Source organism: Carettochelys insculpta, chromosome 12, assembly GCF_033958435.1.
Source record: "Carettochelys insculpta isolate YL-2023 chromosome 12, ASM3395843v1, whole genome shotgun sequence".
In the NCBI taxonomy this organism is placed as follows: Eukaryota; Metazoa; Chordata; order Testudines; family Carettochelyidae; genus Carettochelys; species Carettochelys insculpta.
Window position 1 is genome coordinate 10120322 of NC_134148.1, and position 24528 is coordinate 10144849.

Sequence of the window (24528 nt, forward strand, 5' to 3'; positions counted from 1 at the left end):
AAGACTATGGGGTGATATTTCCTTTCTCCCAGTCTTTTCTAGTGAAATAATTTCCTGCTAATCAAGCAAGCAGTATTCTCTTTACTAGTGGTGTGTAGGCATAGTTACATTATATACAAGATGAAATTTCTTATCATGTACCTAACATTAAAAAAAACCCTAAATTAAAACAGTTTTATTTTGTTTTTTCATAGTGGGTCCAGTTGTAGTCTTGCAGCTGGTCTTGAATCTTTGGGTTTGACAGATATCCGAACTTTGGTTCGATTAATGTGCTTGGCTGCAGCAGGGAGAGCAGGCCTCTCCACAAGTCCATCTACTATGGCCAATTCTACCGAGCGTTCTAGAGGAGTACATAGCAAAACAAGCAAGCCTATATCTTGCCTTGCCTACCTGAGTACAGCTGTAGGCTGCTTGGCATCGAATACTCCTAGTGCTGCAAAACTTCTGGTACAGTTGTGTACACAGGTAGGATTGATGTTTCTATACAAACATTTGCCTAAAACTCTGGTATTTTACCATTGAAAATTTTGAATATATGTTTGTGATAGTTTTTGTGAGAAATGGTTTAACATAAAGAAGGCGGCACTAACAGGCCAAAGACATAGTATGCACCACCATACCATGTGCAACTGGATGAGAAAAGTTATTTCTATGATGAATGGCTTGAAAAATGTAGCAGAAAAATTGAAAGGATTATGCCCTCTTTGGAGTTTTCCCTCATTCTTTACCACAAGTTTGTTTTGTTGTTGGTAACTTCATGAATCTTTATTTGCGTGGTAAAGATGTGTATCTACTGAGGCAAACTTAAACCTTTTGTTTTTTAAATTGCTGCTGCTGCTGCTTTGGTTACACAAATTTCTTACATTTTATTGAGTCACCTGCACCCAAAACTGTGCTTGCAGGGGAGGGGAGCAGTATACATATAGCAAGGTGTTGTTGTGTGTATCTATAACCCTTGTAGCACACAAGCTGGTTATTGATTATGCTTTTACTTTACTGACTTCTTAGTGTATGCAGGTGAAGGAATTGTAAATATTCTGAGATGAAATAATTGATTTTATTACATACCATGTTTTTGCTTCTCCTATCTACAACTTACTAAGCTTTCAAAGTTCTCCAGTAGATTCAGTTCTCTACCTGACATTAGTGACAATAACACCACATTAAACTCTTGGGTCCCTGAACCTGCAATCAAAAAAAATCCTATTTCATACTGGCAGAAGAGTCCATTCAGTCCAATCAGCTTGTAGGGTACAGATCCTGAATCTGATATGTGTGCAATATTTGCACAATTAGATGGTACTGGTTAGCTAATCTCTACAAATAGTAAACTACAGTTCCTGAAAAAATCTGTATATTTTAAATTGTTTTACTGAAAGCATTTGAGTAAATTTATTTTTTCCCCTCTGATTACTTTTCTCTTAGAACTTGATTTCTGCTGCAACTGGTGTAAATTTGACTACAGTTGATGATCCAATTCAAAGAAAATTTTTGCCAAGCTTTCTGCGAGGAATTGCAGAAGAAAACAAGCTTATAACTTCGCCCAACTTTGTGGTAACTCAGGCACTTGTAGCATTGTTGGCAGACAAAGGGGCCAAACTGAGGCCGAACTATGATAAAGCAGAAATTGAAAAGAAAGGTATTTTTGTATTTAAAAAAACATTTTGTCAGTATAGTTCACAAAAGAGCTTTACTTTTTTATTTATATTCCCAGACAGATGTGTAGTACTAAAGTTCTTAAAACAGTACAGCAAGAGGTTTTTAATAGTCATTTAAAATCTGTGTTATAAACTCAGGAAATTTAGCTAGATTGAAATATGAATCTGCATTGTCACTTAAGTTTTTTTAAAAGATGAATTTAAAAAAATCTAGTTTCTGACAAAGTACCCTCTATATCCATGGTATCCAACATGCTAGCCACTAGCCATGTGTGGCTATATGGCCAGGTGAGTGTAGTTAGTTGGCTTAAACTATAAATATATTTTCAGAATAATGTGGCTAGTTTGCTATAGCAATAGTCACTGCTGGTGCTTCAGAATTGCTTGGACAACATGACAAATAAGTTGTGAATTTTTAAATTATTGTAAAAGGTTTCTGCTCCCTGTTAATATTTACAAGAGTGAAATTGCCTGTATATAGGGTGGTCTGAAACTGCCTAAACAGAAATTGCTGTCAAATTCACAAAATAAATTAGATCATTTTTCATAATTCTTTTTTCAAAGAATAGTCACAGTCACCGTGGTAGTCTGTATCTTCATAAAATAAAAAAGCTGTCCTGTAGCACTTTAAAAACTAAATAATTTATTAGGTGATGAGCTTTCATGGGACAGGCCCACTTCTTCAGATCTGGAAAATTCTGAATTTTCTGAACATTCTGAATTTTCCAGATATTAAGAAGTGGATCTGCCCCATGAAAGCTCATCACCTGATAAATTATTTTGTTAGTCTTTACAATGCTACATGACTGCTTTTTTGCTTTATTTCAGCGAGTATTCTTAGGAGTTATCTATAGCAGATGCAAAATTTTCAGGCAGGAATGTGGTTTTCAAGTTGCTGTCCCTCTGAGAGAAATACAAATATTTGAAAGTATAGAAATCCATAGCTTAATCATTCAGTTCTGTCTCTGCCCCTGTAGAGGTGCAGTGGAGCAGGGGGAAGGAAAAAGCCTTTGCAAGATTTTATTCATGCAAAACATCATCTCTTTTGGGGCCATGGAAGGTAAAATGCTTCACTATTAATCACAGTGATTGCTCCAGCTCTAGCTTGTTTTATGGGCTTTCACAATTCACAGTAGAAGAGTGGAACCTGACTGGCAGTCAACAAGACTCCACGAACACGAAGAATTCCAAGCTAGTAGACTAGCGTAGTAAAGGGGAAGACAATGTACAGTAGCTTGATACTCCGTAAAGTATCTAGAATATGAGCCCTACACACAACTTTTTTTTTAAACTAACTGCTTTGTTGTTTTCATAGTATATAGACTAGCTTGGCTATCTCTCTGTTACAATTTAAGATGGCTGTGGTATTTTTAGTTTTGAAAAAAATATTTTTGCATGAATTTTGTTCTTCTTAGCAGTTGTAGGTAATGTTTTATTTTTGTCTTGTTTAATACTTTCAGTATTCATTTGGGCATCATCTCCATTGTTTTGTTTAAGCAGGTTTAACTGCCCATTTGTATGCCCATCCTCCCTATGATCCTTCTGCTGTAGGCCCTCTGGAGCTGGCTAATGCATTAGCAGCTTGCTGCCTTTCCTCAAGGTTGTCCTCACAACATAGACAGTGGGCTGCACAGCAGCTTGTGCGAACTCTTGCAGCACATGATCGAGACAACCAAATTAGTCCTCAGACCCTTGCTGACATGGGTGGAGATCTACGAAAATGCTCCTTCATAAAACTGGAGGCTCATCAGAACAGGGTAAGCATTAGTCCTCCCTGAGTAGTATTTTAGGTGTAATTTATTCTTCATAGACGTACTTCTTTAGAATACAAAAAAGGTGCAGCACAATTAAATTACTGTGTAAGCAAAGCAACAGAATTCTGGTGTTTTATAGAAAGTATTTTCCCACAAAAATTAAACAAGTTTGTAGTGATAAATAATACTGTCTGGTGGAACACCTTACGCCATTTAACCCATTTTTCTTGTGCAGCGTACTTTTATCAAAGATTTTGCCCTAATGCCACTAATTTTGTTATGTCTACAAATGTTTTAACATTTTAACACTGTGTAATCCCTCTTTTTACAAAAGAATAGGAAGAGGATCACAGTGGCTATGTCTACACTAGCCCGAAACTTCAAAATGGCCATGCAAATGGCCATTTCAAAGTTTACTAATGAAGCGCTGAAATACATATTCAGCGCTTCATTAAAATGCCGGCAGCCGTGGCACTTCGAAATTGACACAGCTCGTCCAGACGGGGCTCCTTTTCAAAAGGACCCTACCAACTTCAAAATCCCATAGGAATAAGCAGATTTCGAAGTTGGTGGGGTCCTTTCAAAAAGGAGCCCCCTCTGGACGAGCCGCACGGCAGCGAGCCGCGTCAATTTTGAAGTGCCGCGGCTGCTGGCATTCTAATGAGGCACTGAATATGTATTTCAGGGCTTCATTAGTAAACTTCGAAATGGCCGTTTGCATAGCCATTTCAAAGTTTTGGGCTAGTGTAGACACAGCCAGTAAGTTATAGCCCCAAAAATGACACATTTCAGTGAGTTGGGAGTGTGGTGGAGAATGTGAGTAAATACATTTCTAATTCCTTATTGTAATGTCATCTTCAATCATTAAGGGGCTGATCTTGCAAAAATGGCTTTTTCTTTGCAGCACTCTGTGCAGGATAATTTGCCAGCATAGAGCCAGTTGCAGAAGAAATGGGATATTTTGAATCTGTAAGATTCATCAAAGTGATTTTAAAAAATAAGTGCACAAAATCAACTGAATTGTTACAATTATTATCTGGTTTTTAGCATTTGTTTTGAAAGCACACACATGCATTTGGTTTGCCTTAACAGATAATCTTTTTGTTGACTATTCTGTTTGGCAGCAGCCTATGGTTGATTCACAGAAGTGTATAGTAGCCCAATAATGTTCCTAATATCCAGTGCCATACAATGAAAGGAAATTTCATCTTGGATACTGTTGGATTCTGTTTAGTATAATAGATTTAAATATTACAGCTAATGCATTGTCCAGATGAAGTAAACTTAATGAAATGAATGAATGTCTACTCTTAAATTTAAAATTCTGGTTTTACACTTGAATTTCTGCAGGTGATGACATGTGTTTGGTGCAATAAAAAGGGACTTTTGGCAACTAGTGGGAATGATGGGACTATAAGAGTGTGGAATGTAACAAAGAAGCAATATTCATTGCAGCAAACATGTGTATTCAACAAATTGTAAGTTGTTTTGTGTATTCAACAAATTGTAAGCTGATTCTTTATGGAAGTTAGTTATTAATTGCTCCAGAAAGGCAATCCTGTGTGGAGTACCCATGGGCACAGGAAACACCTAAACTCTTCCCCCGTGTTTGGAAGGAACTTGTCCCTACTTGCCTGCGCACCTTTGAAAGGCAGCTGACAACTCCAGGCTACTACTAGCCAGTGTTATAGCCCAGCCATCTCCTGTCCCCCTGACCACATCATGGGCAGGAAAGTGTTAAGCCCTAAGGCTGCCTTGTGTGCCAGGGCCCAGGGAACCTGACTGCTGGGGCTTCAGTGAACCTGGCCAGAGAGTCAGTGGAGGGTACCTGTGGGACAGAGCAGTCCCATGCTCCTTGAGGGCAGGACCTAGGTGGGGGTGGAGAAGAAGAGGGTACTAAACTCCTGTCGAAGGGTCTGCTGCAAGCCTGCAGAGTCAGGGCATGAACAGGCTAGAAATTTCTCTCCCCCTCCTCCACACTTTAGCTGAGGGGAAGAGAGGTTTCTCCCTACCACTTCTGTGCAGGGTTTGGCACATGCAGGACTCAGTTCCCCTGGCCAGTGCCCTGGGCTGGCGGATCTTGAGCATTCCTGAGGTGCCAACCCGAAGGAAGGAGGCTGTCTACCAAGCTGTTGGTGAGCTGAGCGCTCCAGTCAGGGGCTTGTTCTCTGCACAGTGCTGGGAGTAGGATGCACCCCATTGGGTGGCAGGGTATAGAGGAGCAGTGGCGCTTGGATCGGCAGCAGAGGCAACATGTAATTGGCTTACTCCTACCTGCATCTGCTAGCCAGCACACCAAGCAACCTGTTACAGCTGGAAATGTGATTGGAGGCAGTGTTCTGCTAACCAACATCCAGCATGCAGCAAGGACTATGCTGATGAACCAGCACGGGAGCAGCTGGACCCAAATGTTAAAGCTTTGCCCTGCCACAGCCTTGCACATCTGTCTCCATGGTTGGCCACTGGGCTGTCCTACCCCTTACTGCTGGGTTTGGGCCAGTAGCAGGACCTGCCAGAACCGATGTAGGATAACTTGCCTGTTCTTCTTCGAGTGTCCCCGTGGGTGCTCTACAGTAGGTGTCGGGCTCGCCCGGTGCCGCAGATCGGAAATCTTCCAGCAGTTTCTCCTGGATCGCGCATGCGCCGGTGCGCACCGCTCCCCTGCGCGCCCCCGGCCACGTGCGCGACCCTGTCCCCACCAGTTCCTTCTCAACCGCCAACGGCTGCAGACGGAATCCGCTCAGGCTAAGGCCAGAGTCAGATTAGATAGTGTTTTCTACGTGTAAATTGTTGTTTTTTTCGGTTACAAAAAAAAAAAGAGACAAAGAGAATATAAAAAAAAAAAAAGAGAGAGAGAGAGAGGAGCGGAGAAGAGAAGAGTGGACGTGAAGGCCAGTTAGGCTGCCCGCTGCACCGCAGGCCGGTGACCGCAATTCGGGTAAAAAGGCACGGAATAAGTGCTAAGTACCCTATTAACAGCAAAGGACTCACGGCGATGGCCTCTTCAGGTTTTAAAAAGTGTGAGTCCTGCCGTGAAGCTATGCCAGCCTCCGATGGGCATAGTGAATGCATCCGTTGCCTGGGGGAATCACACGTTACCCAGAAGTGTTCTCACTGTGCGAAGCTCACAGCCAGGGCCAGGAAAGACAGAGAAATGAGACTTAAAATGCTCTTGTTTGATAAGGCTCTCCAGCCGGACTTGCCGGAGAAGCCTCACCCAGAAGGGCCCTCTGGGTTGCATAAGAGGAAGGCAGCTTCTCTGACCCCTCGGTGCAGAAACAGAGGAAACTCTCCCCAGCTCGATCCTTGCCGGCGGTTTCAGCGAGCGGGACGAGCGGAGCACACAGCCCCCAGCCACATACTCAGGCAAGCGGCAGCGCACGTGGCAGAGGCTGAGCCTCCGGTTACACAACAGCCGGCACGCACGGCGCCTAGAGCGTCAGCGAGGCAAGCACCGGACCCGGCGGCACCAATGGTGCAGGGGCGCCAGGCACGGAGCCTGCAGGCACTGGAGGAAGTTACCAGCACGGCACCGCAGCTGAGTGTGCCGAGCGCAGCGCCGACAGTGGGGCCGAGATCCCCGGCACGGGAAGGGGCGGTGCCAGCCCCGGAGGGGAGGGGCAAGGCAAAATCAAAAGCCCAGCACCGCAGCCCATCTCCGGACAGGGCTGCGCTGCTGTTAGCACCAAGCCCTCCCCCTGTGATACACACACCGCACCAAAGGCCTGGGTCTCCACCAGCCTATCCAGAGCCGCCTCCTCCGTTCCTCCAACCAATGTCACCATGGCTTGGGCCACCTTCACCTTTTCTGGGATTGGATCCCCTGGAGTACTATCACAAACCGGTTTCACCTGTATCTGTGTCGTCGCGGAGGTCTCGCTCTCCCAGACATCGGGGGTACACACCCCACGAGTGGTCTAGGTCTCCATCCCCGGACCCTTGCCCGTGCTGCCATGGTCATCCTTATCATGCTGGACACAGACACCGCAGGCCTACGCGCAGGGGCAGGTCCACCCCAGCAGCTCAATACCCCCGTGGACACTCCCGACCGGGGACGGAAACACAGTTGTCTCAAGGGGAATTATTTGTAGAACCCCGAGACTTTCCTTCACAATCCTCCAGCAGGCAAGTGTATCATCGACCGCAGGAGCCCAAGGGTTCGAGGGAGGTATACCCTAGTGGTTCCTCCTCATCCTCCCCAGATGAGGCCATGGCCCCTGGGGATGTCTCTCCCCCGGATGACCTCAAACAGTTCCAGGAGCTGTTTAAAAGGGTGGCTTTCACGAAAGACATCCAAACGGCAGAGGTGCAGGAGAAACATCACAAACTCCTGAAAAATTTGACACCCCCGGCTTCATCCAAAATTGCTATTCCGCTGGACGAAGCCATTATGGAGTCAGCCACTACCATATGGCAGACTCCGGCCTCTGTTCCGCCTACAAACAAGAGAGCGGATAAGAAGTACTTCGTCCCAGCAAAGGGCATGGAGTTACTCTTCAGTCACCCACAACCAAATCCGTTGGTGGTTGAATCGTCCCAACAGAGGTCAAAGGCTTCTCAGTACAAATCGGTGGGATCGAACAAAGATGCTAAGAAGCTAGAGCTGTTTGGCAGGAAAGTATATTCCTCTTCTACCCTGCTACTGAGAATGGCAAATTACGCGGCACACCTAGCAAACCATAATTTTGATAATTACTCCAGGCTTACTCTCCTCATGGATTCACTTCCAGAAGACAAAAAGCTGGTGTTAAAGGCGATTGTGCAAGAGGGCTGTGCAGCATCGTGGACGGGAGTCCAGATTGCCCTGGACGTGGCGGATACGGCGGCACGTTCAACGGCTACAGCAGTGGTCATGCGTAGAGAATACTGGCTCCAGACATCAGGTATCCCGAGGGACCTACAGGCGAAGATCGTGGACCTTCCCTTTGATACACAAAAGCTGTTTGCAGACTCAACCGACTCGGTTCTCCACTCCAGTAAGGACTCGAGAGCTACACTTAGAACCTTGGGTATTTGTACTCCTCCATACAGGAAGAAAAAATATTATCCTCAGCAAAGACGCTACCTGTACCAACCACAGCATGCTCAATATCAACAGGGCTATGACCAAGGGCGCCATCAACAGCAGCAACAGTACAGAACTCCCAGGCGACGTTCTCAACAAAGCCGTACGCCCTTGGGACAGGCCCAAAGGCAACAAGTTTGACGGGTAGGTCAGGGGCTGCACTATCAATACCATCGCTCAATGCCACTCTCATTTCATGTTCCATCATCACCTCAGACTGTTCCACTCCCAATGGCAAAAGATCACCACAGACAAATGGGTGCTGGAGATCATAGCCACGGGTTACGCGATCCCCTCCCAGTCGCTTCCACCGACAAAGCTTTCCTCCAGGCCTCACCTCCGGGACGCTGCCCACGAGGCGAGGCTCAAGCAGGAGGTGGATCACCTTATATTCATAGGGGCGGTGGAAAGAGTGCTGGAAGAATTCCAGGGGAAAGGTTTTTATTCATGCTACTTCCTAACAGAGAAGAAAACAGGAGGCTGGAGGCCCATCCTAGATCTTCGGGGCCTCAGCTGCTACTTGCGCAAGCAACGTTTTCGGATCATCACAGTCGCCTCGATACTCGTGGCACTGGACGATGGAGATTGGTTTGCAGCCCTCGACTTACAAGATGCTTACTTTCACGTAACGATCCACCCGGCACACAGACGTTTCCTCCACTTCATGGTCGGCAAGGAACACTTCCAGTACAGGGTTCTTCCGTTCGGCCTCTCCTCGGCCCCCAGAGTCTTTACCAAAACCCTGGCAGTGGTGTCAGCCTAACTGCACAAACGGGGTGTTTATTTTCCCATATCTGGACGACTGCCTGCTGAAAGGGGCCTCGAAGGTAGAGGTCTTACGTATGATACACATCACAGCGGACACGTTTTCTTTGCTGGGCCTAGTCATCAACCTCGCAAAGTCAAAGACCGACCCCATACGAGATATAGAGTTCGTAGGGGCACGCATAAACTCTATCACAGCAAGGGTGTACCTACCCGACGCCCGCTTCCGCACCATCAGTTCACTGGTGCAAGTCATCATATACAGCCCCACGGTGCCGGTCTTAACGTGCTTACAGCTGCTGGGCCACATGGCGGCAGCGACGTTTGTGGTAGAGAATGCCAGATTGCACATGCGAAGCCTGCAGCATTGGCTGGCGAGCGTTTACAAACCGGCATCCCACAGTGTCCACAGGGTGGTGTCGCCCACGACAGAGGCGTGCAGATCTCTTGCGTGGTGGGAAAACCTCAAGAATCTGCTAGTGGGGGTGCCTTTTTTTCACCAACTACAAATTTCTATTTTTCTTACTACCGACGCCTCCCACATAGGATGGGGAGCGCACATCAGCGACAAGGTGACGCAACGGCTATGGTCCCCTGCAGAACAGACACTGCACATAAACATACTGGAGCTCAGAGCAGCGTTCAACGCCTGCAAACATTTTCGAGATTACCTACATGGCAAAGTAGTCGGGATCAATACCAACAATACTTCCACTATGTTTTACATCAATCGAAAAGGAGTAGCACGATCCCGTGCCCTATGTGCGGAAGCAGTCCGATTGTGGAACTGGTGCATCGCCAACAACATAACGTTGAAAGCCTCATAGTTGCCGGGCACTCACAACGTGAAAGCAGATCAGCTGAGCAGGCGCTTCACACTCACACACGAATGGCAGATCCGCTCCAATCTGCTACGGCGCATTTTTCGTACATGGGGGTTTCCCCAGATCAATCTGTTTGCCACCCAGCACAACAAGAAGTGTCCCCAGTACTGCTCCAGGGCAGGAGTGGGACGGGGGTCCCTGGGGGATGCATTCATGATCTCATGGAGGGGCCCCCTGCATTACGCGTTTCCCCCCACAGCGCTTATCCACAAGGTCTTGTAGAAAGCCAGAAGGGGGAGAGCTCGCATGATACTCATAGTCCCAACATGGGATCGGCAGCAATGGTTTACCTTGCTTCTGCGCATGTCGGACCGCCTACCGCTCCCTCTTCCGGTGGCGCCAGACTTACTCACGCAGGCTCAGGGGTCCATAGTGCACCCACACCCTCAGGGTCTGCGTCTACAAGCATGGCTAATCCGTGACTCAGTTCCTTAGAGAGCACGTGTACGGAGGGAGTACAACAGGTCCTGGAATGTAGCTGAAGGACCTCCACTAGGAAGACTTACAAGCAGAAATGCATTCGATTCACAGCATGGTGTTCCGCCAAGCAGTTAGCTCCCCTTGACGTTCCTATACCTGTAATACTAGTCTACTTGTTGGACCTCAAGAGAGGCGGGCTTTCTCTATCCTCACTAAAGGTCCACCTTGCCGCTATATCAGCCTTTCGGCATACAGAGGAAGGGCCCACGGTATTCACCCATCCTATCGTTACCAGGTTCTTGAAGGTGCTGGTAAACCTGTACCCCCCTCGGAAACCGCTTCCACCATCGTGGAATTTGGACTTGGTGCTCAGCACACTAACGGGTCCACTTTTTGAACCGTTAGCCACAGTTCTCCTGTGTCTCCTTACAATAAAAACGACCTTCCTCCTTGCAATTACGTCAGCCCGCAGGGTGAGTGAGCTCTCAGCAGTGATGGCAACGCCAACCTGCACAGTATTCTCAAAGGAGGCAGTAACATTAAGGCTGCACCCAGCCTTTGTTCCAAAAGTTTCTTCGGAGTTCCATCTTAACAAACCAATAGTTTTACCCTCGTTTTACCCGAAGCCTCACAGCTCCAGCAAGGAGGCACGCCTGCATCTCCTGGATGTGAGGAGGGCGTTGGTGTTCTACATAGACAGAACTAAGCACTTCTGGAAAATGGACAGGCTTCTAGTCTGTCTCGCTCCCAGGTCAAAAGGAGAAGGTCTCTCTTCACAGAGAATCTCAAAGCACATTGGCAAGTATCAGAGGGGTAGCCGTAAAATGTGCTACAAGCTTCGAAAGACTCTTTTGCTGGCCCCGCCCAGGGCTCACTCCACCAGGGCGTTGGCGGTGTCAACAGCCTTCTTCAAGGGCATCGCGTTGAAAGACATCTGTAGAGCGGCGACCTGGTCATCCTACGACACCTTCGCCAAGCATTATGCCCTGCACCGGGTATTTGAAGAGGATACCCGTCTGTCGACAGCAGTCCTCTCGGGGACAAGCTGCACATAAACCTATTACCCACCTCCTTACTTGGGTTACTGCTGGGTAGTCACCTATTGTGGAGCACCCACGGGGACCACTCGAAGAAGAAAGAGAAGTTACTCACCTGTAGTAACGATGGTTCTTCGAGATGTGTCCCCATGGGTGCTCCACCACCCGCCCATCCTCCCCACTTCAGATCTTTGTCTGGTGTTTTTCAGGAACATTCGAGGCGGTTGGTCACGGAAGTGGCGTGGACCGGATCGCGCACGTGGCTGGGGGCACGAAGGGGAGCGGCGCACACCGGCGCATGCACAATCCAGGAGAAACTGCTGGAAGATTTCCTATCTGCAGCGCCAGGCGAGCCCGACACCTATTGTGGAGCACCCATGGGGACACATCTTGAAGAACCATCGTTACTACAGGTGAGTAACTTCTCTTTTTTAAGAAAGGACCTGGAACACAAAATAGAGACAATTTGCCCATTTTAAGAAGGAGCTGACACACCTGCAGAAGGGCTTAACTGCAGGGCTCTTTCTTTAAAAACATGATGTCTAGTCTAACCTACTTTAAACATTTCCAGTGTTGGAGATTTCACAGTCTCCCTGGGCCATTTTCTCCATTGCTTAACTATACCCTGACAGGAATCTTTTCCTAATATCCAATCTAAACTACCCTTACTGCAATTTATGCCCATTGTTTCTTGTCCTGTCATCAGAGGTTATTAAGGAGAAAATTGTGAAAACCATTATACATACTTGAAAACTGTTACCCTGTCTCCTTTGTCTTTTTTATCCAGATTAAACAAACCCAATTTTTTAAATCTTCCCTCATAGACCATGTTTTTAGACCTTTAATTAGTAATGCTACTGTGGTTAGGGGATGAAGTCTACCAAAAAAAAATGCAGGGGAAATGCTTTGGTTGTATATCTGCAATAAAACCAAGGGAATTACAGAAAATTACTCCAGTCTTTAAAGTGTTAAGCTATTTCTCATTTTCTCTAGTTGGAAATGTCCTCTTAAAGTGCACTTGCTTTGTTTTGTCATAGGGAAGGTGATTCAGAAGAAAATCTGGGGTCACCCAGTGACCCTAGTTTGTCTCTTGTTTGTTGGAGCATCAGTGGCAAGTATCTGGCTGGAGCATTGGAAAAAATGGTGAACATATGGCAAGTCAATGGTATGATGGACATTTGTTTGGTTTTTAAATTGTATAAGCTGTGTCTGACAGCTATTTAAAAACTCCAGAGAAATGGCATAAGTTGGTGTTTTAGCAGCTTACTTGCCAGTTACTATGACTACCTTCCTTCATTGGGTGCTCCAATACTAGCTAATTTGCTAGAACCTTAGTGCCTTTTTCAGCATTTATCAGGGGCACTGGAAACTCTGTAGCTAATAGGAATCCTTCTAACCTGTCATTGAACCAGAAAAATCACTAAAATTTGTGCTGCGCCTACTGCAATAACAGTTATTGCCCATAAATACTATTCTTTTTATAGAGTGTAAAATATATTTGACATTTAAACAAGGTATCTTTAAAAGTTTGTATGAGTAGTTCCTTAAAAAAGCAATTCCAAAAGCTCCTAACATTTTCCTTGCAAAGGTGCACCACAATCTCAAAATGGTACATTGGAGGCTAACTTTGAAAGGAGGAGCATTAATCCTTTAGACAGCTTTACAGTTCCTATCTAGTGCCTAATGTTTGCAAAAATCAGTGGTTACCGTCTTTGGCAATCTTGGATATTTCCACAGAGTACTGTTCCTATGTGCTTGACACATGCTTGGTTTAGTGTATTGTTTCACTTATGTGGTTACTGGCATTTCTCAGGAGAAACAGCAATGTTATTTGGGTGTTAGTCTTTCATAAAATGTAACTTCCTTCTTCTCTAAATTAGTTTTTACTAGAATAATTTATTTGAAGATTCATTGTATATGTGAAACTTTTCAAGATGTTATGTTGATTTTTGTTTCATAGCAAATTAAGCAGTTGCTTTGTATTCATATGTCTGTTAAAAGAATTTAAGAATCATCACTTTAATATGTCCCAATGATATAGTCTTTCAGCATGGTCCTCTGAAAGGTACTCTTCGGTCTTTTAATGTGGAATAAAATTGAGTATTCTAATAACAGATTTTGGGGTTTTAGGAGGAAAAGGATTATTAGACCCTCAGCCACACTGGGTATCTGCTCTAACTTGGCCAGAAGAAGGGACAGCAGCAACATGGACAGGAGACACTCCGGAAGTATTGTTAGTAGGTCGTATGGATGGATCTCTTGGGCTTATTAACGTTGTAGATGTTTCAACCATGCATCGTTTAGAACTGGAGCATTGCTACAGGAAAGATGGTACGTCCTTGCTTATGCTATGCTGATATTTGTAAGGAAAATGTGTAAGCTGGAAACTTAGATTTGTTTCTGACGTATATTTAAAATACAGTGTGCTCTTCGATTTTATGAAGAACTGTTCACATTATTCCAGTTCTAATGCATACATGCCCCCAAAATATAAGATTGGATCCTTTTGGCCAGCAGTATGTATTAGAAATGTCTGCACCCTGGCACCATCCCCAGCCCTAAGGACATAAAAAGAACAGAAGGACAGCTGAACTTGCTCCATTTTATTGTCTGTGGTAACAAAATGGTACGCTGGCAATGTCCACTTTGTTCAGGCACTTTCCAACCAAAGACTGTTTAAGTGGGTATCAAATTGTATTAAGTACTGCACCTATACAGATTAGAGCCCTTCCTCTGAGGGCTCAGATTGGTGTACAACATACTATTTTGTGTATGATCTTGGACAGGACTTTATAATGCACTATATTAGCATGAGAGAAGAGGCTTTGTTCTGACCTCAGCTGGAGACCATGTTTTAGGTGACCCTAATGCTTTAGGTGACACTAAAGCATGATGATTGATGTTAATTAAGAACACAAGAACGGCCATACTGGGTCAGACCAAAGGTCCATCCAGCCCAGTATCCTGTCTGCCGACAGTGGCCAGTGCCGGGTGCCCCAGAGGAGGTGTACCAAAGACAATGATCAAGCAATTTGTCTCCTGCCGTCTGTCTCCAGCCTTTGACTAAAGGCTAGGGGCACCATACTTTACCCTTGGCTAATAGCCATTTATGGACCTAACCTCCAAAAATTTATCAAGCTCTATTTTATACTCTGTTAGAGTGCTGGCCTTCACAGCCTCCTCCGGCAAGGAGTTCCACAGGTTGACTGTGTGCTGCGTGAAGAAAAATTTCCTTATATTAGTTTTGAACTTACTACCCATTAGTTTCATTTGGTGTCCTCTAGTTCTTATATTATGAGAACAAGTAAATAACTTTTCAATATTCACTTTCTCCACACCATTCATGATTTTATATACCTCTATCATATCGCCCCTCAATCTCCTCTTTTCTAGACTGAAAAGTCCCAGTCTCTCTAGCCTCTCCTCATACGGGACCCTTTCCAAACCCTTAATCATTTTAGTTGCCCTTTTCTGAACTTTTTCTAATGCCAGTATATCTTTTTTGAGGTGAGGAGACCACATCTGCATGCAGTACTCAAGATGTGGGCGTACCATAGTTTTATATAGGGGAAGTATGATATTCTTAGTCTTATTTTCTACCCTTTTTTAATTCCTAACATCCTATTTGCTTTACTGACTGCCGCTGCATACTGCGTGGATGTTTTCAGAGAACTATCCACTATAATTCCAAGATCCCTTTCCTGATCTGTTGTATCTAAATTTGCCCCCATCACACTGTGTGTGTAATTGGGGTTATTTTTCCCAATGTACATTACCTTACACTTACCCACATTAAATTTCATTTGCCATTTTTCTGCCCAATCACTCAGTTTGCTGAGATCTTTTTGAAGTTCTTCACAATCTGCTTTGGTTTTGACTATCCTGAACAGCTTGGTATCATCTGCAAACTTTGCCACCTCACTGCTTACCCCTTTCTCTAGATCATTGATGAACAAGTTGAACAGGATCGGTCCCAGGACTGACCCTTGGGGAACACCACTAGTTACCCCCCTCCATTGTGAAAATTTACCATTTATTCCAACCCTTTGTTTCCTGTCTTTTAACCAGTTCCCAATCCATGAAAGGATCTTTCCTCCTATCCCATGACCACCTAATTTACATAAGAGCCTTTGGTGAGGGACCTTGTCCCTCACCAAATTGATGTACATGGAGTAGGGAGCCTGGACTCCTGATTTTTGTTCCAAGTTCTAATGCTGACTCTGTGTAATGTTTAGCAAGTCGCTTAAATTCTACATATTTCAGTTCGGCTATGTTAAATGTAGATTTTAATACACACCACACAGGAGATTACATGTTGATTAAGTCACACAGGCTACGTCTACACTAGAACACTACATCGAAGTAGCCTATTTCGAATTAACGACATCGAAATAAGCTACTTTGACGCATCATCTACGCGTCCTCCGGGGCTGGTGCTGTCGATGTCAACATCGAAGTAGCAACGGGGAACACCGAAAGAGGCTGTCCCAGACAGAAAATTAGAGCGTCTACACACACAAGCAACCCCTTTTGAAATAAGGGACCAGAAAAGCACGTGGACAGGGTCACAGGGCAGACTAGCCCTTCAGGGGCAACAGCAAGCTGTTCGTTTAAAGGGCGCCTCCCAGACACACTTGGCCTGCACAGCACAAGTCCTGCGGAGCTGACACCAGACCCGCACAGTCACTGCAAGCAGCAACGGACCCTTAGCAGCAGCTGGAAGCCCTCCAGGCTGTCACACGGAGAGCAAGTGCCCTGCTAGGTGCTGCATGGGAGGCCACCCAGCAGCTCCTGGCAGGGGATCCCTCCCCAGGGGCAGGTGGGGATTCCCCAGACCATCAGGCTCCCCTGTTCCCCCTGGCACCAGGTGCTCCGCCATCTCTGGAGCTACTTCACCAGCTGAGAGTGGTGGGAACACTTGGTAATGGGGGAGTGGGACAACGACATGTGGCTGCGGAACTTCCACATGCACCGGCACACCTTCCTTGTGCTCTGCCAGTGGCTCACCCGCCACACTGAGTCACCAGAACACCCAGATGCGGTGCACCCTCACCGTCAAGAAGAGGGTCACCATAGCTGTCTGGAAGCTGGGCAGTCCAGACAGCTACCACTCCATAGACCACCAGTTTGGTGTGGGCAAGGCCACAGTTGGGGCTGTCATTATGGAGGTAAGGAGGCGTGGGTACGCACACACTGGTGGGTGGGGGAGGAGGGGGTGCCAAAGGATGTCCAGGAGGGATGTGTGAGGGGGCAGGGCAACCTGAACATCCTCACAGGTGCCCATGTCCCCTCCCCTCAGGTGGTCTGTGCGCTCAACACCCAGCTGCTCCAGAGCATTGTCTGATTCGGGGACCTGGTTGCAGCTGTCACAGGCTTTGCTGGCATGGGGTTCCTGAACTGCTTCGGGACCCTGGGCAGGAACCATATCCCTATCCGTGCCCCAGACCACAGCAGGGGCTGATTATATAAACCAGAGGGGCTACCACTCAGTGGTCCTGCAGGCCATGGTGGACAGCTGGGGCCAATTCCAGGATGTGTATGTGAGCTGGCCTGGCTGCACCCACGACGCCCACGTCTTGGAACTTGGGCCTGTGCCACTGGCTGGAGGCAGGGACTTACATCCCCCCCAGAGGAAGATCCTGCTAGGGGACTCCACTGTGCCACTCTCCCTGATGGCAAATGTGGCCTACCCGCTCCAGCCCTGGCTCATGCGCCCATACACCAGCCACCTCAATGCCAGCCAGGAACGGTTTAACAGCTACCTGAACCACACCCGCCAAGTGGTGGAGATGACCTTTGGCCTCTTGAAGGGCCAGTGGTGATGCCTCCTCACCTGCCTGGATGTCAGCCTGGAGAACGTCTCCCAGGTTGTGGGTGCATGTTGCATGCTCCACAATATCGTGGAGAGCAAGCAGGATGCCTTTGTCCAAGACTGGGTGGTCGACGCTGGCATGGGAGGGGGTCCGTGTCCAAGAGGCCCTGTGGGCACATTTTGATCAGGGGGCCCAGTGAGTGCCTCCCTGGCAGGCCTCCTGCACACCACCCCCCACCAAGCACACATCTCACGGGGTGTGGGGAAAAAGAAACCTTTGAATTAGTGATTAACTGTTAACTGTCGAGTATAATTTCTGCACAACAAATCGGAACTATATATATGTGGGGGATAACTAGATATACATGGCGGTGGGGGCCAGTGGATGGGCCAGTTGTCGGCCCATCACTCTGGGGTGGGAGTTGATGGGCACGACCCCCGGTGAGTTCGGGTTTGGGCTCCCCCCTTGTCCGTATTCCCTGGCACAGCTGGCTGGGAGCCGGGAGGACTGGCAGGCTGCCTTCCCCACCCAGTCTTCATCCCGTGCAGGCTTCACTCCTGGGGGGTTGGCAAGTGGGGCAGCAGGGAGGGTGGCAGAGAGGGCAGCAGGAGGCGGGAGCTGGGCCACAGCCTCCCAGAATGACCAGGCGATGTCCCTGAAGGCCCCCATGAAGTCCTGCCATGCTGCTCGGTGCCAGGTGGCCTCCTGCTCAGTTGTGGCGGAGCCTCTCCTCGGCTACCTCCACCTGCCACCGGAGAGTAACCAGGAACTGGGGGTCCATGGCGGCTGTCCCCTGGGTCCAGTGCTGGCGGTGCCCCTGGGCGCTGGCAGTCCCTGGACCCTGGGGGGGCTCTACAGGACAACAGATGGCACCCGGCTGTCCGGGGCCTCAGATGGTGCGGCTGCAGAAATGAGGAGGGAGGGAGAGAGGGAGGAAAAAGAAGGCCATTAGTACTGTTGCATGGCCCATGCCCCCTGTTCCCTTATGGGTGCTGGATCCCCGTCCCCTGTCCCCCGTCTATGGGTGCAGTATCCCTTTGGGTGGCCCCATTGTGTGGTAGGCCCCAACACAGCCCCCTCCCTGCCACCCCGGGTTGGGGCATGGCACTGTCTATGGGAGTGGGTGCTGGTGGGCATGCCGCCATCTCGAGGCCATGCTGTGGCTGGGCCGTGGCAGGCCAAGGTCTGCTGGGAGTGTGGGGGGGCCCCGGTTATGTCTGGTGCTCCTGCCCCAGGGCCTGAGGATGTGTGCCCTGTGAGGTACGTACCTGATGATCCACTGCTGCAGTCAGGGGATGCCTGCCAGCCAGATGCCCACCTGGAGCTCCGGGATGGGAGGTCAATGAGGAGCTGTCCCTCCATGGTGGTCCTGAGGGCTGACTCCTCCGGTGGCCTTCGGAGTGCGGGGCTGGCCTCCGGGCCAGACTCCAGCTCCTCGACCTACTGGAGCTCATCAGCTGTGATGTCAAGGACGCCAGGGGAGGAGGAGGTGTCCTGGGAGCCCAGGATTCTCCTGAGCTCCCCATAATAGTGGCAAGCAGCGGGAGCAGCCCCAGACTAGCTGGCCAAGTCTTGTGCCCTGGTATATCTCTGCTGCATCTCCTTTACTTTGCTCAGGACGTGACCCTGGGTGGCCAGATCCTCAGCCAGCTGGGCAAATGCTTCTGTGTTCTGCCACTTGCTCCTGATTACGTGGAGCACCTCCTCCTCACCCAACAGCCTCAGCAGGTCTCGGAGCTTGGCATCCATCCAGGAGGGGCCCCGTCACTTCTTCCTCCTCCATCTCTTACTGGATGCCTGGGGGCCCTGGGTCCCCTCAGGGGGGTGGAGCCCTGGGGGTGCCGTGGGGGCAGGTTGGTTGCCATGGGTGGTGGGTGGGCAGCTCAGGGTGTCGCGGAGGGTGTGCAGGGCGAGCATGTGTGGCTGCTGCTGCCTGCACGCTCTCAGCTTCCTGCCACAGGAAGTCTGTGTCCGTGGTGTTTTAAGGGCTGCTGCACATGGTGATCATAGAGCCCCACAGGGGCTGGACAGCATGTCTCAACCCTATAGCTGATTGCCGCCATGGAGGACCGCGCTATTTCAAAGTAGCGGGATGCGGATCGTCTACAGATGCCCTGCTTCAACGTTCAGCGTTGAAGTAGAGCACTTTTCCCATCTTCTGACAGGAATAGCGATTTAGACGTCTCACTGCCTAACGTCAATTTCAACTTCGAATTAGCGCGCAGCGTGTGTAGACACGCTGCGCGCTGCTTTGAAGTTGTGCCAGCTACTTGTGGCTAGTGCAGCCACAGAGTGCTAGAATATCCTTCCATAGCGGGTGCAGCAGTAAAGTCCAAAGTCTAGTGTTGACCAGCTGTGTTTGAAGAAAGTATATGGCTTCTCTAAGAAGTGTCACTCTCAGAAATGCACGGGGCTGCTAAATGGAGATTAGTCTCCTTTCATCTAGCATTATCAGTTCAGTCCTCACAATCTGCTACCCTTAAGGGCCATGATATGCTACAGTAATTAACAAAATATGAAAGTTAGCATCCACTTTCAGATGTGACCAGAACTTGCAAATCAGAAGTGAAACCCAAGTGGAGAGTCAATTAGAGCTAAAACAGCAACTCATTTTTCAAGCTCTGCTGTCCATGTATATTCTATGCCTCACTCTTTCCCTGCTGTTCTGGAGTCCTATGCCATCTGGATTCCATATTGTCAAAGGAACTAAGGGACAGTTGACCCCTTCTGTTCTTTATGCCCTTGAGTGGGAAGGCATTGAAGGCCTCCAGAGTGCAGGCACAACACCAGTATATACTGTTGGTCAAAGGAATATCAGCTTGTGTGCCTTGAAGACAAGAGAAGTGGAACCTTGAAGAACTGCAGTTGCTACAGAATAGGTAACCATTTTCATTCTTTTAATACCTAAATTTCCAACAGGGATTATATTAAAACTACAAAATAAGAAATGACAGTGGGAAAGAGCATTGCAGAATCATAGGGATCATAGTGGAACATATGCAAACTTCATTCTGGGATGTATTAGCAGCAGTGTTTTACGGTATCATCTTCTGTAAAATAGCTGTGTTGATAGAAATGTATGATTACAATGGCACTCAAATATTTAGGTTGATAGGCATAAAAGTATAAAGTAAACAGCTACATTAACTTTCATTAAACTGTATTTTTCTCATGTCATTTTTGTTTTCTGAAAGTAATTACAAAAAGTGTAGGGATGTTAAAATAGTTAAACGATAGCAGTTAACAATTTTAACTTCGATCCTGGCCCCCACTTTGGTGTCTGGATGTGCAGCCTGCTGGCCCTGCCATGGGTGCTCTGGCCTGACATGGCTGGCTGCCACCGGAATTAACGAGCAACAGATTAACTGGTTGTCGTCTTGAACTGAGCCGTCGATTGACGGATCTCATCTTCTATGACTCTGTTGGTGAGCGACTAAACCAATCTTTGTTTGGCAGAGCTGATTGCAGATGTCACATAAAAAGCTGCCAGCTGCAGACACTGTGCATTCTTTTTGTAACCTGCGCTTTTCCTTTAGAGCCTGGATACACTGACTCTCAAAGCAATTAAAAGCCTGTATAGTGGTTTGCCACCAGGACAATCTGTCCTGAACTAGAGTTTCTTCTTTGAGCGGTCCCCGTGGGTGCTCCACAATAGATGTCGGGCTCGCCCGGCGCCACAGATCGGAAATCTTCCAGCAGTTTCTCCTGGACCGCACATGCGCCAGCGCACGCCGCTCCCCTGCGCCCCCAGCCACGTGCGCAATCCAGTCCCTGCCATTTCCTTCTCAGCCGCCATCGGCTGCAGACGGAATCCGCTCAGGCTAAAGCCAGAGTCAGATTAAACAGTGGTTTTCTACGTGTAATTTGTTGTTTTGGTTACTGAAAAAAAAAAAAAGAGAGAGAGAAAGCAAAGATAAAGAGAATATCAGCAAAAAAAAAAGAGGAGCGGAGAAGAGAAGAGCGGACGTGAAGGCCATTTAGGCCGCCCGCTGCCCCACAGGCCGGTGATCACTATTTGGGGTGGAAAGGCACGGATTAAGTGCTAAGTACCCTATTAACAATAAAGGACTCACCACAATGGCCTCTTCAGGTTTTAAAAGTGTGAGTCCTGCCGCGAAGCTATGCCGGCCTCCGTGGGGCATAGCGAATGCATCCGCTGCCTGGGGGAATCACTCACTGTGCTAAGCTCACAGCCAGGGCCAGGAAGGACGGAGAGATGAGGCTTAAAATGCTCTTGTTGATAAGGCTCTCCAGCCGGACTTGCTGGAGAAGCCTCACCCAGAAGGGCCCTCTGGGTTGCATAAGAGGAGGGCAGCTTCTCTGACCCCCTTGGTGCAGAAACGGAGGAAACTCTCCCTGGCTCGATCCTTGCCGGCGTTTTCAGCGAGCAGGACGAGCGGCGCATACAGCCCCCAGCCACATACTCAGGTAAGCGGCAGCACACGTGGCAGAGGCTGAGCCTCCGGTTACACAATAGCCGGCACACACGGCGCCCAGAGCGTCAGCGAGGCAAGCGCTGGACACGGCAGCACCGGCCCCCGTGGCACCAATGGTGCAGGGGCGCCAGGCACGGAGCCTGCAGGCGCCAGAGGAAGCTACCCGCGCGGCACCGCAGCTGATTGTGCCGAGCACAGGAGGGGGCAGTGCTTACTTTCATATAACAATCCACCCGGCACACAGACGCTTCCTCCGCTTCACGGTCGGCAAGGAGGGCTTCCAGTACAGTGTTCTTCTGTTCGGCCTCTCCTCAGCCCCCGGAGTCTTTACCAGAACCCTGGCAGTGGTGTCAGCTTACCTGCACAGACAGGGGGTGTTTATTTTTCCCATATCTGGACGACTGCCTGCTGAAAGGGACCTCGAAGGCAGAGGTCTCACGCCGGACACGTTTTTCTTCGCTGGGCCTAGTCATCAACCTTGCAAAGTCAAAGACCGAACCCATACAAGATATAGAGTTCATAGGGGCACACACACACTCTATCACAGCTAGGGTGTACCTACCCGACGCCCACTTCCACGCCATCAGTTCGCTGGTGCAAGTCATCACATGCAGCCCCACGGTGCCGGTCTTAACATGCTTGCAGCTGCTGGGCCGCATGGCGGCAGTGACGTTTGTGGTACAAAATGCCAGGTTGCACATGGGAAGCCTGCAGCATTGGCTGGCGAGCGTTTACAAACCAGCATCCCACACTGTCCACAGGGTGGTGTCGCCCACAACAGAGGTGCGGAGATCCCTGGCGTGGTGGGAAAACCCCAAGAATCTGCTAGTGGGGGTGCCCTTTTTTCACCAACTACAAATTTCTATTTTTCTTACTACCGACGCTTCCCACATAGGATGGGGAGCGCACATCGGCGACAAGGTGACGCAAGGGCTATGGTCCCCTGCAGAACGGACACTGCACATAAACATACTGGAGCTCAGAGCAGTGTTCAAAGCCTGCAAACGTTTTTGAGATTACCTACATGGCAAAATAGTCGGGATCAATACCGACAATACCTCCACAATGTTTTACATCAATCGAAAAGGAGTAGCACGATCCCGTGCCCTATGTGCGGAAGCAGTCCGATTGTGGAACTGGTGCATCGCCAGCAACATAACGTTGAAAGCCTCGTACTTGCCAGGTGCTCACACCGTGAAAGCAGATCAGCTGAGCAGGCTTTTTGCAATCGTGCACGAATGGCAGATCCGCTCCAATCTGCTATGGCGCATTTTTCGTACATGGGCGTTTCCCCGGATCGATCTGTTTGCCACCCAGTACAACAAGAAGTGTCCCCAGTACTGCTCCAGGGCAGGAGTGGGACGGGGGTCCCTGGGGGACGCATTTATGTTTTCATGGAGGGGCCCCCTACTTTACGCGTTTCCCCCCCACAGCGCTTATCCACAAGGTCTTGCAGAAAGCCAGAAGGGAGAGAGCTCGCATGATACTCATAGTCCCGACTTGGGATTGGCAGCAATGGTTTCCCTTGCTTCTGCGCATGTTGGACCACCCACTTCTCCCTCTAACGGTGGGGCCGGACTTACTCACGCAGGCTCAGGGGTCCATAGTGCACCCGCACCCTCAGGGTCTGCGCCTACAAGCATGGCTAATCCATGGCTCAGCTCCTTAGAGAGCACGTGTACGGAGGGAGTACAACAAGTCCTGGAATGTAGCCGAAGGACCTCCACCAGGAGGACTTACAAGCAGAAATGGACTCGATTCACAGCCTGGTGTTCCGCCAAGCAGTTAGCTCCCCTTGACGTTCCTATACCTGTAATACTAGACTACTTATTGGACCTCAAGAGAGGCGGGTTTTCTCTATCCTCGCTAAAGGTCCACCTTGCCGCTATATCAGCCTTTCGGCATACAGAGGAAGGGCCCACAGTATTCGCCCATCCTATCGTTACCAGGTTCTTGAAGGTGCTGGTAAACCTGTACCCCCCTCGGAAACTGCTTCCACCATCGTGGAATTTGGACTTGGTGCTCAGCACGCTCTCGGGTCCACCTTTTGAACCATTAGCTACAGTTCCCCTACGTCTCCTTGCGATAAAAACAACCTTTCTCCTTGTAATTACGTCAGCCCGCAGGGTGAGTGACCTCGCAGCAGCGATGGCAATGCCGCCCTGCACAGTATTCTCAAAAAAGGCGGTAGCCTTAAGGCTGCAACCAGCCTTTGTTCCAAAAGTCTCTTCGGAGTTAAATCTTAACGAGCCAATAGTTTTATCCTCGTTTTACCCGAAGCCTCATAGCTCCAGCAAGGAGTCACGCCTGCATCTCCTGGATGTGAGGAGGGCGTTGGCCTTCTTTATAGGCAGACCTAAGTCCTTCCGGAAAATGGACAGGCTTCTAGTCTGTCTCGCTCCCATGTCAAAAGGAGAAGGTCTCTCTTCACAGAGACTCTCAAAGCACATTGCGTCGTGTATAAAAATGTGTTACGAGCTTCGAAAGACTCCTTTGCTGGCCCCGCCCAGGGCTCACTCCACCAGGGCGGTGGCGGCGTCAACAACCTTCTTCAAGGGCATCGTGTTGAAAGACATCTGTAGAGCGGCGACCTGGTCATCCTACGACACCTTCGCCAAGCATTATGCCCTGCACCAGGTATTCGAAGAGGATACCCGTCTGTCGACAGCAGTCCTCTCGGGGACAAGCTGCACATA

General features: G+C 48.6%; 1 protein-coding gene across 9 annotated transcripts in view; it reads left to right on the plus strand.

Moving 5' to 3' along the window:
• The window catches only part of HERC1 (HECT and RLD domain containing E3 ubiquitin protein ligase family member 1), a 280539-nt gene that overhangs the window by 197453 nt on the left and 58558 nt on the right, over window positions 1-24528 (plus strand). For 7 of the 9 annotated variants that reach the window (XM_075007327.1, XM_075007334.1, XM_075007331.1 and 4 more), the window contains 6 exons: window positions 195-465; window positions 1426-1639; window positions 3156-3415; window positions 4763-4890; window positions 12621-12748; window positions 13714-13914. In XM_075007327.1, the coding sequence (XP_074863428.1) occupies window positions 195-465; window positions 1426-1639; window positions 3156-3415; window positions 4763-4890; window positions 12621-12748; window positions 13714-13914 (1202 nt within the window). The remainder of the gene's footprint in view (window positions 1-194; window positions 466-1425; window positions 1640-3155; window positions 3416-4762; window positions 4891-12620; window positions 12749-13713; window positions 13915-24528) is intronic. The other 2 variants (XM_075007330.1, XM_075007336.1) reach the window with 2 other exon arrangements.